Source organism: Culex pipiens, chromosome 1 (assembly GCF_016801865.2).
Source record: "Culex pipiens pallens isolate TS chromosome 1, TS_CPP_V2, whole genome shotgun sequence".
NCBI lineage: Eukaryota > Metazoa > Arthropoda > Insecta > Diptera > Culicidae > Culex > Culex pipiens.
This window is the reverse complement of record NC_068937.1, coordinates 24143936-24158248: the sequence shown is the minus strand read 5'-3', so window position 1 is coordinate 24158248 and position 14313 is coordinate 24143936. Positions and strand designations below refer to the sequence as shown.

Sequence of the window (14313 nt, the reverse complement as noted above, 5' to 3'; positions counted from 1 at the left end):
TCCAGGTCCGCGAAGCGTTCCCCGAGGCGGGTCGCGTCGTGATGGGCAAGGTGGACTGCGACAAGGAGTCGTCGGCGGCGTCCCGCTTCCACATCTCCAAGTATCCCACGCTGAAGGTGATCCGGAACGGGCAACCAACGAAGCGGGAGTACCGAGGGGCGCGAACCGTCGAGGCGTTCGCCGACTTTATCAAGAAGCAGCTCGAGGATCCGATCAAGGAGTTCTTCAACCTGAAGGACCTGGAGGTTCTGGACACCAAGAAGCGGATAGTGGTGGGGTACTTTGACCGGCGGGACATGGTCGAGTACAACACGTTCCGGAGGGTGGCCACCAACCTGAAGGAGGACTGCGTGTTTTACGCTGGGTTTGGGGACGTCGTGACGGCGATGCATCCGCCAGGTGAGTTGTTTGGAGTCGTTGGTGGCTGGTTTCAATTAATTTAATAATTTAATAATCTAGCAAAATCTAGAAATTTAAAAAACAATCTGAAAATTTGAAAATTTTAAAAATTATTCTTATTTAATAAATTCTGAAAAATTCAAAAAATCCGCAAATTAAAAAAATTTAAAAGTTCAAAAAATTCTAAAAAAAATAAAATTCAGAAAATTCTGAATATTTTGAAAAAAAAAATTATGAAAAATCAAAAATATCTAGAATTTATTTTGCAAATTGTGAAAAAAATTCTAAAATTTCAAAAAAAAAATAAAAATTAGGAAAACTTTTAAAATTCTAAATTTCTAAAAATTTAAAAATTCCGAAAATTTTGCAAATTTTAAAAATTATAAGATTTTTAAATAAATTGCAAATTCCTGCAAAAACTTGAAAATTTAAAATCTTCTTAAAATTGTAAAATTTCCGAAAATTAAAAAAAAAAAATTCTAAATATTTGAAAAAAATAGAAATTTCGGAAAAAAACATCAAAATTCTGAGAAAAAAATCCGAAAATTCTGAAAACTATTAAAATTTTTAAAATTCTGAAAATTTAGAAAATCCTGCAAATACAGATAATTTAAAATAATTCTGAGTATTCTAAATATTTTGAAAATTCTAAAATTCTAAAAATTGCAAAAAAGTGAAATTTAAAAAAAAATCTAAATATTTGAAACTTTTTAAAAATTCTGAACATTTTGAATATTCTTGCAAATCCTGAAAAAAAAACTCAAAATTCTGAAAATTTCAATTTAAAAAAATAAAATTCAGAATATTCTGAAAATTGAAAATTATGCAAATAATTAAAATTTCCAATAATCTGAATATTTTAAAAATTCTGAAACTCTAACAATTATAAATTTAAAAAAAAAATCTTAAAAAATCTAAAAAATAATGAAAATTTTGAAAATTGAAAATAAAATTTAAATTTTGTTTTTTTTTTGAAATTCTGAAAAAAAATCAAAATTGTGAAAATTGTGAAAAAAATTAAAATTCTGGAAAATTTGAATACTTTTAAAATCCTGTTGTTTGGAGTCGTTGTTGGCTGGTTATAACCAGCTTAATTTAATTAATTCAATAATTTAATAATCTTGCAAGTTCTAAAAATTTCAAAAATTCTGAAAATCATGAAAATTTTGATATGATAAAAATTATGAAAATTTAAAAAACTGTGAAAAATTTCAAAAATTATGCTCATTTTAAAAATTCTAAAAAATCCAAAAATTCAAAAAATCCGAAAATTCCAAAAATTGTGGAGGTTCTGAAAATTCTAAAAAAAAATTAAAATTCACAAAATTCTAAATATTTTGAAAATTACAAATTCTGAAAAATCCGAAAATTCTAAAAAATTGACAAATTATAAAAATTCTAAATTTTCCAAAAAATTTAATTTTTTTTAAATTCTAAATCTTCTTAAAATTTTGCCAAATCTTAACAAATTGAAAATTTTAAAAATCATGCTTATTCAAGGAATTCTTAAAAATTCTAAAACTTTTGAACATTAAAAAAAAATCTAAATATTTGAAAAAAAAATAAAAATTTTGAAAAAAAACCTCAATTCTGAAAAAAAAAAAACTCAAAAAATTTAAATTTAAATTTATTCAGAGTATTCTAAATATTTTGAAAATTCTGAAATTCTAAAAATTCTGAAAATTATAAATATTATAAATATTTTAAAAGTTCTGCAAAATCTAAAAATTCTGAAAGTTCTGAAATTAAAAAACATCAATTCTGAATATTTGATTTTTTTTAGAAATTCTGAAAATTTTGCATATTTTTCCAAATTCTGAAAAAAACTCAAAATTCTGCAATTTTCTTTTAAAAAAAAAATAAAATTCAGAAAATTCTGAAAATAGAAACAAATCTAAAAATTGAAAAATAAATTAGATTCTTAACATTTGTTTTTTTAGAAATTTTGAAAAAAAAAACTCAAAATCGTTAAAATTTAAAATATAGTAAAAATTTTGAATTTTCTGAAAAATCCTGCAGATACTTAAAAAAAATACTGGAAATTTGGAAAACATTTAAAATCCTGCAATTTATGAAAATTCTAAAAATTCTGAGAATCCTTAAATTTCCAGAAATCCTGAAAATTTTAAAAATTCTACAAATTCTAATTTTTTTTAAAATTCTGAAGATTCTGAATTTTTTGAAAATTTTGAAGTTTTTGCAAATACATTTTTTTTAAAATAATTCTAGATATTTTGAATATTTTGAAAATTTTGCAAATCATGAAATATTTGAAAATTCGGAAAAATCAAAAAAATGTTAAAATTGAGAAAATAATAATTTAATAATTTATTAATTGAATAATTGAATAATTGAATAATTGAATAATTGAATAATTGAATAATTGAATAATTGAATAATTGAATAATTGAATAATTGAATAATTGAATAATTGAATAATTGAATAATTGAATAATTGAATAATTGAATAATTGAATAATTGAATAATTGAATAATTGAATAATTGAATAATTGAATAATTGAATAATTGAATAATTGAATAATTGAATAATTGAATAATTTAATAATTTAATAATTTAATTATTTAATAGTTTAATAGTTTAATAATTTCATAATTGAATAATTTAATAATTTTATAAATGTTCAAATTGTAGTGTTCTAACATTTAAAAATTCGCTTTGCATGCCTTTTTCACCGGAAATTCAAGGAACTGTATCAAGTAATAGTAGACAAATCTCAAACAATTCGACCAATAACTAACCTTCCCCCTCATTCCCAACAGGACACCCCATCATCGTGTTCCGGCCGGACGTGGCCGTGTCGGACGCGAACGACGAAACCTTCACCGGCAACCAGAACAACTTTGACGAGCTCAACATCTGGGTGCAGCAAAAGTGCGTCCCGCTCGTACGTGAAATCACCTTCGAAAACGCCGAAGAGCTCACCGAGGAGGGTCTGCCGTTCCTGATTCTGTTCCATGGCCCGGACGACCACCAGTCGATCAAGGACTACAAGACGATCATCGAGACGCAGCTGATTACGGAGAAGCAGAATATTAACTTTTTGACGGCGGACGGCAAGAGGTTCGCGCACCCGTTGCACCACCTGGGCAAGAGTCAGTCGGATTTGCCGCTGATTGCGATCGACTCGTTCCGGCACATGTATCTGTTCCCGAGCTTCAAGGACATGTTCGTGCCGGGCAAGTTGAAGCAGTTCCTGAACGATCTGTACAGCGGAAAGTTGCATCGGTGAGTGACCTTTGGATGACATCTTTTTAGTTGCATTCATTAAATATTTAAATCCTCAAAAAACTAAAAATTCAAAAAAATATGATGTTCTAGAAATTCTGAAATTTCTTATAATTCTGAAAATTCTGAAATCTTGGAAATTCTAAAATTTCTGAAAATTCTAAAAAAAAAAACCATCCACATTAACGACCCCCGGGTCTTTTATGGTCTCTATTGCAAGTTTCTGCTCGAACCTAGGAGTCCGAAGGCTTGAATGGGGAGAGCACCCAAACCTCTTTCTACTCCAAGGAACCTTCCACCCCAGTGTTTGAACTGACGACCTTTGGATTGCGAGTCCAACCGCCAACCGCCGCCAGCGATTCCACCGGAGTAGGCTTGGTTTGGTGTGTTGTTTGTACTTATGGCATGGAGGCGACTCCTACACCTGGAATGACTTAACGGCCTAACAACCAAGGCCGGGACCGACATTTTACTTCCTCATCCGATGGAAGGTTGGAGCAGATGGGAATCGAACCCAGAATCATCCGCTTACAAAGCGGACAGCGTAACCATTCGGCCACGCACTGCCACAATTTTCTGCAAATTGTAAGAATTCAAAAAAAAAAATTTAAATTTGAAAATTTTTAAAATTCTAAAAATTTTGTAAATCTTTGAAATTCTGAAAATTCTGAAAATTCTGAAATTTTTGAAAATTTTAAAAAAATTGAAAATTGTAAAAAAATTAAAATTTCTGAACATTCTGCAAATTCTGAAAATTTAAAAATATTTCAAACTAAAAAAAATGAAAATTCTGATTTTTTTAAAAATTTACAAAATTTTGAATGTTCTAAAAATCCTGCAAATTCTAAAAATATTTTTTTTTATTTTTTCAAAATTCTATAAATTTTTAAAAATGTAAAATTTTGAAAATTGCTGAACATCCTAACAAAAAGAATTTGAAAAATCTGAGAATTTTGACAATTCTAAAAATGTTGAACATCCTGCAAATTCTGAAAAACAAGCTCTTCCCGGCAAACTTCGTCCTGCCCTTTTTTGGTTTCCTGACGTTTCTTGATTGTTTGCTAATTCAGCCTCCTGTGATCTAAATTTGAGTTTACGTAACTTTTCCCATACAACCCGCCGATTTTCCGGAATCGGTTCCAGAGTGGCCAAAGTTGTAACTTTTTGGCGTAAGAACCTTCCTTGGGCTTATACGAACGCAACGCAACAAAGAGCACCTCAATCCGTATTGAACTGATTTGCGTTCGAACAAAACCGTCAAAATTTTTTATATATATAGATTTAAAAAAATTAAAAACTTTAAAAAAAAATTAAAATTCTGAAAACTTTTAAAATTTTGAAAAGTTTCGAAAAAACAAAAATTCTGAAAATCCTGCAAATTTAAAAAAAAATATATTTTTTTAAATCATGTTTTTTTTTGAAAATTTGGATTTTTTTTGAAATTCTAGCAATTATGAAATTTTTTTGAATTATAAAAACTATGAATATTTTAAAAATTCTAAAACTTTTGCAAATTTTGCAAATTTCTGCAAATTCTGAAAAATCTAAAAATTCTGAAAATTCAAAAAGTTCTGAAAATCCTGTAAATTTAAAAAAAATATTCTGGAAATTTTGAAAATGTTAGAAATTCTAAGAAAAAAATTAAAAATTCAAAAAATTCTAAAAATATTGATTTTTTTTTAAATTCGAACAGGTAAAAAAATATCCAAATTCTGAGATTTTTGAAAAAATTAACAATTCAGAAACATCCAAAAATTCTGGAAATTCTGAAAATTCAGAAAATTCTGGAAATTCTGAAAAGTTGTGAAAATTTGAACCAAAAATTAAATTCAAAATATTTGAAAAAATTTATAAGTTCTAAAACTTTTGCAAATTCCTTCAAATTGTAAAAATTCGGAAAAAATTAAATATTCTTAAAATTCTGAAAGTTTTAAAAATCCTGCAAATACTTGCTGTTTCTAAAAAAACTAAATACTCTAAAAATTCCATAATCCTAAAAAACTAAAAAATTAAAAATCCTTAGTTTTGATTAAAAAATTATTGTGTAGAATTTTGAGCTCTATATTTTGAAGTCTATATTTTTTAGAAAAGGCTTTAATTTTTTTTTCAAGATTGGAAAGCTTTGTTATTTTTTTGGTAATTCAATTCCAAATCCTCTAAATTTAAAAATTTGGAATTGAAATATAATAAACATTTGTTAAAAATGATTAGCTCAAAATTCTTTAATTCTTAAAAAAAACATAAACTTAATTATTTCTATCAAAGCCAAAACAATAAATTACCGGTTTTTATTTATTTTTTGCATTTTAGCGATAAGTTTTTTAAGGTATCACATTTTAAAAACAAGAGAAGCTTAGATTTTTAGAATTTAAGATTTATTTTACTTTAAAAAATAGATGTATAGAACTTTGAGCTAAAAATCTTTATTTGAAGAATTTTGAATTTTTATGTGAGTTATTTCTAAATTTCTGAAAATTCTTTAAACATAACTTTTTAATTTTAGCAATGAATTTCAAAAACTTATTAAGTTTTAATGTCCTGAGTTTTCTTAAAATAAAAAAAATCTCAAATGAAAAAAAACATTGACTGTTACAATTGTATTTTCATTCAATAAATTTCAATCGTAAATTTTATAAATCTTATATATTTAATAAGAATCTAAAAAATAAAATATATTTCTTTTATATTGTAAATTTCATTAATCTCGTAAATTTCATAAATTTCTTTTCTTTAATTTTATAAATTTCATATTTTTTGATTTTTTTTATTTCGAAAATTTTGGTAATTTTATAATTTTCATTAACTTTAAGAATTTCATAAATTTCATTTGAACTAATATTTTCATTAATTTTAATCAATTGTTTACATCAATTGCATAAACATAAGAATGTCAAAAATTTCATAAATTTTATAAAGATTAAATAAATTTCATGAATTTCATAAATTTCTGTGTCAATTCAATAATTTTTATGTATTGAATTATTTTAACGTAGAAATTGCATATTTTCATTTGATTTTATAAATATCAAATATTTCTTAATGTTCTAAAAGTTTCTATAATTTTTATGATTTTGATTTAACACTTTTAATGAATTTTGCAAAAATTATTAATTAATTCAATAATTTTTATATATTAAATTATTTTAACGTAGAAATTGCATGTTTTCATTTGATTTTATAAATATCAAATATTTCTTAATGTTCTAAAAGTTTCTATAATTTTTATGCCTTGGGCATGAGTAAGGACCTCGACGCCGTTAGCAATGTTGGCTTTAAAATAAAATTTCGTGATAATATCACTTCTCCCCAGCCAACATTTTTGCCATGCGAAGCGGGCCTCGACGCTGTGTCTAGGTTTAATTCCTAGCTAGGAGCCATCAGTGTCTTAAGAGGTGGTCCCAAGGCCGAGTAGGAGTTCATGAAGCTAATTAGTCGTCTCCCACCCCTTTTAAATTAAAAAATGAACTCTGAAACCAGCGCTTACTCACAACAGAAACAGAGGCCTCTTCTAGGCATTGTAGGATAGAATAGATTTTGAAATTTATTTAAAAATATGTTACGTGCATAAATTTGAAACTTCCATTTCAGTAATAATACAAAGCATTTTGGTATGTCAAAATTTCCATAGAGTCTCGATCAATCAATAATGTAATGATATCGGACAAAACTCGTTAATCTGTTGAACTAACGGTTTTCGGATTATGGTTGTATCGACCATTGTTGCGAATCGAGGGTCTACTGGAGCCTTGACGATCAAATGGAGCCTAACATTTCAAAGGACACATGGGTTTTGTGAACAGGAGTGTGTCTTATTCACTCAAATGACAGTTTATAGTGATAGAGAAGCACTCTTGTTTGCAAGGCTTTATGCCCTAATGAAATGAAAGGCACGAAATAGTCGTCTTAATGACGAGTGTTCAACTTGTAAAATATGAACTGTTCATTTATGTTTATTGGTTTTTGGAAGCGGCAAGACTGGTTGAAAAACAAGGTCCTTTACCTTATTTGGCGTTGTAATAACAAATCGTGGATTTGAGATTAAATTTACTTTCAGAGTGTTTAGTTTAGGTTGTCGATTAAAGTTAGCTAGTTTTCCGTAGATCAGGGGTGACCAAAGTATGGCCCGCGGGCCAAATGTGGCCCGCGAGGTGATTTTTTGTGGCCCGCGAGCCCATTTTGAATAATCACGTAAAATGGCCCTTTGACCAATCTGTAAAGTTATTATGAATTGATTAGTTCAAGCTTTTTAAAGAACTTTAACAGATGTTTTTAACATAAAAATAATTATCAATTTATATCCGACTTCGATTGAACGAAACAAATATTTATTATTTATTAGCAAAATGCTAATTTGATCAAAGTAACATCAAATCAAAGTTCCATATTAATTAAAAAATCATATTGCACCATTTTTTAAGGACTAGGCCTCAAACTTATTTTGCTCCAATAAAACACCTCGGGATTTGAACTCATTTGGTTACATTTGGTTACGAATCTGAGTGCATAACATCTAATTCAGGCAGACAAAAAAAAATATAGATATTTTATTGAAATTGGAGAAAGTATTGTTGAAATATCCTTTTGCATAATTAATTGAAGTTGCACTTTACTTTAAAATAAAACAACATAGTTTTTGATAGTTTATGTTATGTGATTTTTGTTTTTTTTTAATTCTTTGTGAAAATACGATTTTTCAGCCACAAAATGTTCAACCACCTCTCGACCTTGACCGGACCGTGGTGTTTTTAAAATCCTTACAAAAACACTGTGTTTACTGATAAAATTTTTGGCATGAAATTAACAATTTAAAAAGCTAACGAATAATATTTTTTGCTTTTTGTTTATTTTGTTTATTAATAAATTTGAACCACATGATTGAAAGCTTTTTTGAACGAAAGTGTTGGATTTTTTTTCGCTATCTTATAAATAAAATCCCCAACATTTGTGTTTGTCGTATTACAGATTGAAATAAAGTAATTTCCTTTCAATCATTTTTTTTTGCAACTGGCCCGCAAGCTCATGTGAGCTTTAAATTTGGCCCGGCATTCAAAAACTTTGAGCACCCCTGCCGTAGATGAATAATTGGATAAGTTGATTTGGTCGAAGTGTAATATTTCATTGGCAGATCTGTTTCTAGTTGTAATGTACGACAAGACTACTGACGGACGCGACAGGTCGGGGCTCAGAAAATGGCCGGATTTATACTCCCTAGACAAGTTAGTTTTCATCTTTTGTTCTGTAGTATTTTTGATTTCCTCTAAATTTGGAATACATCATAGGTTTTTTTCCAGGAAGTTTCACTTTTAATTATAATTTCAGATTTCATTTATTCAGTTTCAAACTTAGATTAACGTAATTGCTCAAGTCATCCAAGTTCTTACAACTCACACCTACACTAATTTTCTTTCACCTTCCCCCTCCCGATCCCCTATATCTTCCGGTGGTGTTCATTTGGTATGCAATAGGGGCAGGGGGGGCAGAATGGACCAGGGGGGCAGAATGGGCCACCCTTGGTTTTGGGCTTTAGAATGGATTTAGACCAATTGTAAGGCAAGGGTCTTGTAAAGGACGTCAAATAACTTCACCATACCGAAAACGACGTTTGAATTCATTGTATTTTTCGAATTATGAGCAAAAGTGTAAATTTATTAACAAAACCACGCAAATGTTGTTTATTTCGAGGTTTTTAAATAAGCTTTCTGAAAAATTGGATTGTTTGAAAAAGTTTGCTCAATGCTTATAACGTTACTAGAGGTTACTACCAAGGTATACAAACAACAACGGAACCTTAAAATCATTTAGAAACTTGGTGGTGGAAGTGTTAAATTAAAATCCACTTGGGGGCAGAATGGACCACCCTTATCCTACCTTATAAAAACAATCAAAAGTTATGAAATTTGGATAAAATGGATTATTTCACTCCTGGTAGCTTCACAAATCACGTTTAATGCAACATTAGTTGATTTTTTAGTTGTTTTGAAGATAATTTGTAAAAATAGTGTCCTTTTTCAACATATTAACACTATTTTCAAAAATCTTTGTTTTGGTAAGTGACTATTTTTATTAAAGTGGTCTAACTTCATGGAAACTATGTTAGAAAGGTACCTTAAGTCATTTCTTATCTCCCTTCAACGTTGTATTAGACAAAATGGCTTGTTTTCTAAGGTGGCCCATTCTGCCCCGCAGGGTGGCCCATTCTGCCCCGCACCCTGGAAAAAAAGTCGAAAAAACTTTTTTTTTAAAGTGGCTCAAAAACAGTTTTAAGCTAAAAAATTTCATCAACCAAGTATATAACATTGAAGGGAACATCCCAAAGCATACGCCCACTACACTGAATTCATAAGTTTTCATGTTTTTCTATGGTTTTTGGCGCATTTTATTTAGGCGGGCCATTCTGCCCCCCCTGCCCCTACTAGTTCGGCCACTACCCTTTTTTCCTCAAGAAACCGGACTTGGACTGACTTGAGGCCGCGTCCCCCACCTTGCTCCGTAAAACGAAAACGAAACGAAAAGTTTCTATAATTTTTATGATTTTGATTTAACACTTTTAATGAATTTTGCAAAAATTATGAATTCGGTAGATTTCATAAGATTCATAAAATACATATTCATTATTATCATCATAGATTTTACAAGTTTCATAAATTGAACAAATCTCGTAAATTTTACAAATTTCTTAAATTAAAAACAATTATAAATTTTTGACATTTTATAAATTTTGCAAGTTTTAAAAATATTTTTTTTTATAAATTTCACATTTTTTATGAATTTGATTTTTTTATCAATTTCAAAATTTAATATCGCAGAGAAATTTACGAATTTTACAAATTTAAAACAAATTTACGTTTGATAAATTTCATAAATTATAAATTTCACAAAATTATAAATTTAAAAAAAAATTTAAAAAATCAATTTCGATAATTTTATAAAAAAACATTTTTTTGTAAATGCCATAATTTTCAGCACTTTATAAATTTTATTTAATTTTTGAAATTTATTAATTTGAAGATTAATTCCAAAAATGTTATGTATTTCTATAATTTAACATATTCTGTGTATATATTTCAGATATTATTTAATTTTTTTTTATTTATGCATTTTAAAAATTTATCAATTTGATAATTTTAATTTAATTTCACTGTTTCTATAAATTTCTTACGTTCAATTTAACAAATTTTACACATTTTCATTATTTTCACTAATTTTATAAATATCTAAATTGTCATAATTTTATCAATTTATTAATTTCCTTATTTCCATGATTTTTAAAATTTCATTAAGTTTACATCTTTTATATCATTTATTTAAATAATTTCAATTATTTCATAGATTACAAAAATTTCATAACGATCCTAAATTTAATTTACTTCATAAACCTCATGAAATTTCTATAGTTCACATTTTTTGGAAATTTACAAAATTAATTTGTGTACAAATTTATTTTTTTTCCCATGATTTCTTAAATTGAAATTAATTTTATAAATTGTTTCAATTTTGTGAATTAATGCAAATTTTAAAAAATCAGAAAAAAAATTTTTTTTTTTGTTCAAAAAATAAAAAGATTTCTAGCCCTCAAAAAATTCTAGATCTTTAAATTTTCAGTAAAATTTACATTACCGATAAAAAAACCAATAAATTCAAATATACAAAACAATTTTCCTCCTCTTCTCTTCTTCCCCCTCAGCGAATTCCACTACGGCCCGGAAAAGTCCGACGACAACACGATCGAGGTGATGGTCGTGAGCAACAACGGCCAGGACGGTGGCCCCCGGAAAGGCACGACGCCGCCGGAATCGACGTTCAAGAATCTGGCCCCGTCCAACAAGCGGTACACGCTGCTTAAAGACGAACTGTAGAGCGAGACTTTTCCAGCCTGTTTTTCTTTTTAGTAGATTCCGTTCCAAATTTTTTTTCGTCCACCTTTTTTTTCCTCATTGATGTTGCTTTACCCTATTTACAAGACAGAGAATAAAGTTTGGTCTTATTTCTTGAGGGTTTTCTAAAAATTAAATTCGACGAAAATTGAAAAACAAAAAATCAGAACCATAAGGCCTGCGCTTTGACTATATTAGTGCTACTATTCTAAAACAAATCACGGCGAAGAGGAAGAAGAAGAGAAAACAACCAATCTTAGATGTGTAAAACTTCAAACTAGTTCAGCTAAAACGATGATGACGATGATTCAGATTGTGTGACCGTGGCTGAATGAAAAGAGAGAGAGAAAAAGTGAGAATGTCTGTGAAGAGTGCAAGTGAAAAGTGCAAGTGTGAAACGGAAGTTTTAATCGTTCGAGTTATTTGAATCAAATATACAAACTGATGCAGAGTGTGTAGTAACTTGCGAGGAAGTTTAGTGAAGAATCAAATGTAAAACGAAGCAAAACTTAAATTCTTTCCATCATTTTAATCTAAACATTTATACACAAATTAAACACAAAATCCACACGAAATAGTAAAAAATTGGCAGAGAAGAAGAAAATAGTGCAGAAAAAAGTGATACTTGGTTACACAAACAAACAAAAGCCGGATTCATTGGAAATTTTATAGAGTGCAACTGCGTTGGAATGTGTAACACGCCCCCCTCCTTCTTTTTTTGTTAATTCGTATTACATAAATAAAAGTCTGTATAAATAAATGAAAGTAAATTAAGAGAATAAACGAAAATCTGAATAATCTAAATATTGATGACTTTGTTTACGAATTTCTGTGCGAAATATCACATTTTAGTTAGAATCAATTTTCAGAAATTAAATTTGAAATTTTCATGGTTTGTTTTTATTTTTAATGGAAAGTTTGATGAAAAATTTCTAAAATCAAGAGTTCGCAAATGCTAGAAATTTAAAAAGTCTCTGCAGAGCGGATCTGATGATTCCAATATCGCTTTTTTTAATGTCCGCCTAATCCAGGGGTGCTCAAAGTTTTTGGAAGCCGGGCCAAATTTGAAGCTCAAATGAGTTTGCGGGCCAAATTCATAAAATCGGTTTAAAAAAATGAAATTATTTTAATAAAAAAAAAACCTAAAAAAAATAATCAGTTGAAATTTTTTGACACTTTTTTTTATTTTGTAACATTTTCGTTAATTAAAAAAATAGAAAACACAAAATGACAGCTTTCTATAACTATTATTGATTTTATTGTCCTAATGAATTTGAAAATACAAATTTGGTTGTCCTTGTGTTTTCATTAAAATTTTAAAGTTTATAAAATGGTGACATGTTATCTGAACAATTTATGTAACGACGTAATTCTATCTTTTAATTATGTGTAACTAACACAAAATCTTTGAGAGCCAGAATTTCAACATTTCAATGAGAAAAGTATTAGAATATGTTTTAAACACCCGTCAAGTTGATTTGCAATAATTATTTTCAAACATTTTAACATTGGACAAAAAAACATTTCATCGAAAAAAAAAACTTATTGCCTTACTGTCCATCGAAAATTTGCTAAAATTCATTTTTTTTTTTTCAATTTGAATTAATCCGAACTTGCTTAAAATGATTCTAAACGCAGAGGAATGCATTTCATATGAATTCAGCTAATTCCACTTAAAAATCATTGATATTTTAAAATATTTTGAAAAAATAGTTTTTGTCCTGATTTTTTTAACAATTTTTCATAGTTCTAAGGGAGGGTTGGTCGACAAAAGCTCTGTAAAATATTTGCAACAGCCTTATTTCCCCAATTTAACATTTTTTTCTGCCTGAATAAGATAATCAAGTGCAAAGTAAGTTTGAGGGTTAGTTCTTAAAAAGGGTCATTAAAACTTTCAAAATAAGATGGAAAACATATATTTTTGCAATTATTACAGATTTCTACCTAAGTCAAATTTGAACGTATAACCTTTCCAAACATGTTTGAAGAAAGTTTGGACGATATTTACTAGTTTCACGTGTTAAATTGTTTTAATTATTAAGATTTTTAAACAATTTTTTTTTGTGTCGTAGAATGGAGATCAAAATATTAATAAATCATTAGTTTTTTTTTAACAAAAAATAGAAAAGAAGTTAGCAAAAATAAGATTAAAAAAACCTTAGTATAAAAGTATAAAATCACTTTACAAGTGGTCAACGGGCCATTTTACATGATCGTTCAAAATCAGTCCGCGGGCCACAAAAAATCACCTCGCGGGCCACGTTTGGCCCGCGGGCTATACTTTGGTCACCCCTGGCCTAATCGAAAGCACGCCAATTCAAACGTACTCCAACTCAAAAGAAAAGAAAAAACTCTTACGTGATGGGAGCAAGGGCGTCCATGCGAAGTGTCCCTACACCCGCTAGGAAAAGGGAAAAGGGACGCTAACCAAGAAAAAAAATTCGGTAAAAGGAATCTAAAAAAATCATCATCTTGACTATTCGGCGGAACATCGATTTCACTACTACACTTGCAGGTGTAACGTTACACGTCGAAAAATGACCTGTCATTTTCTATAGATGGGCAATATGTGTAAACAAAACAAAATAAATTAATTCAAGTGATGCTAACAAAAAATCTTCAACTGATTGAGTTTCTTCGAGAAGTTCGGGAGCGATTTTCTTTTGCGTGTTTCGCCTCCTCTCTCTTTCGCGGGTGAGAGAAATTCGCAAGCAAAAAAGTTTTTTTGCGATTATTCCATCCTTGGTTATTAAAATCTGGGTGATGAATAGAGAGAATGCGTAACGTGATTT

At 28.7% G+C, this 14313-nt stretch overlaps 1 protein-coding gene across 2 annotated transcripts in view; it reads left to right on the top strand.

The window, feature by feature from the left end:
* LOC120414515 (endoplasmic reticulum resident protein 44) overlaps positions 1 to 12331 on the top strand; it is a 53907-nt gene extending 41576 nt beyond the window's left edge. The window contains exons 4-7 of one of the 2 annotated variants that reach the window (XM_039575722.2): positions 6 to 399; positions 3107 to 3118; positions 3182 to 3647; positions 11332 to 12331. In XM_039575722.2, the coding sequence (XP_039431656.1) occupies positions 6 to 399; positions 3107 to 3118; positions 3182 to 3647; positions 11332 to 11503 (1044 nt within the window). In that variant the 3' untranslated portion in view covers positions 11504 to 12331. The remainder of the gene's footprint in view (positions 1 to 5; positions 400 to 3106; positions 3119 to 3181; positions 3648 to 11331) is intronic. The other variant, XM_039575723.2, reaches the window with a different exon arrangement.
* Positions 12332 to 14313: the final 1982 nt, after the last annotated feature.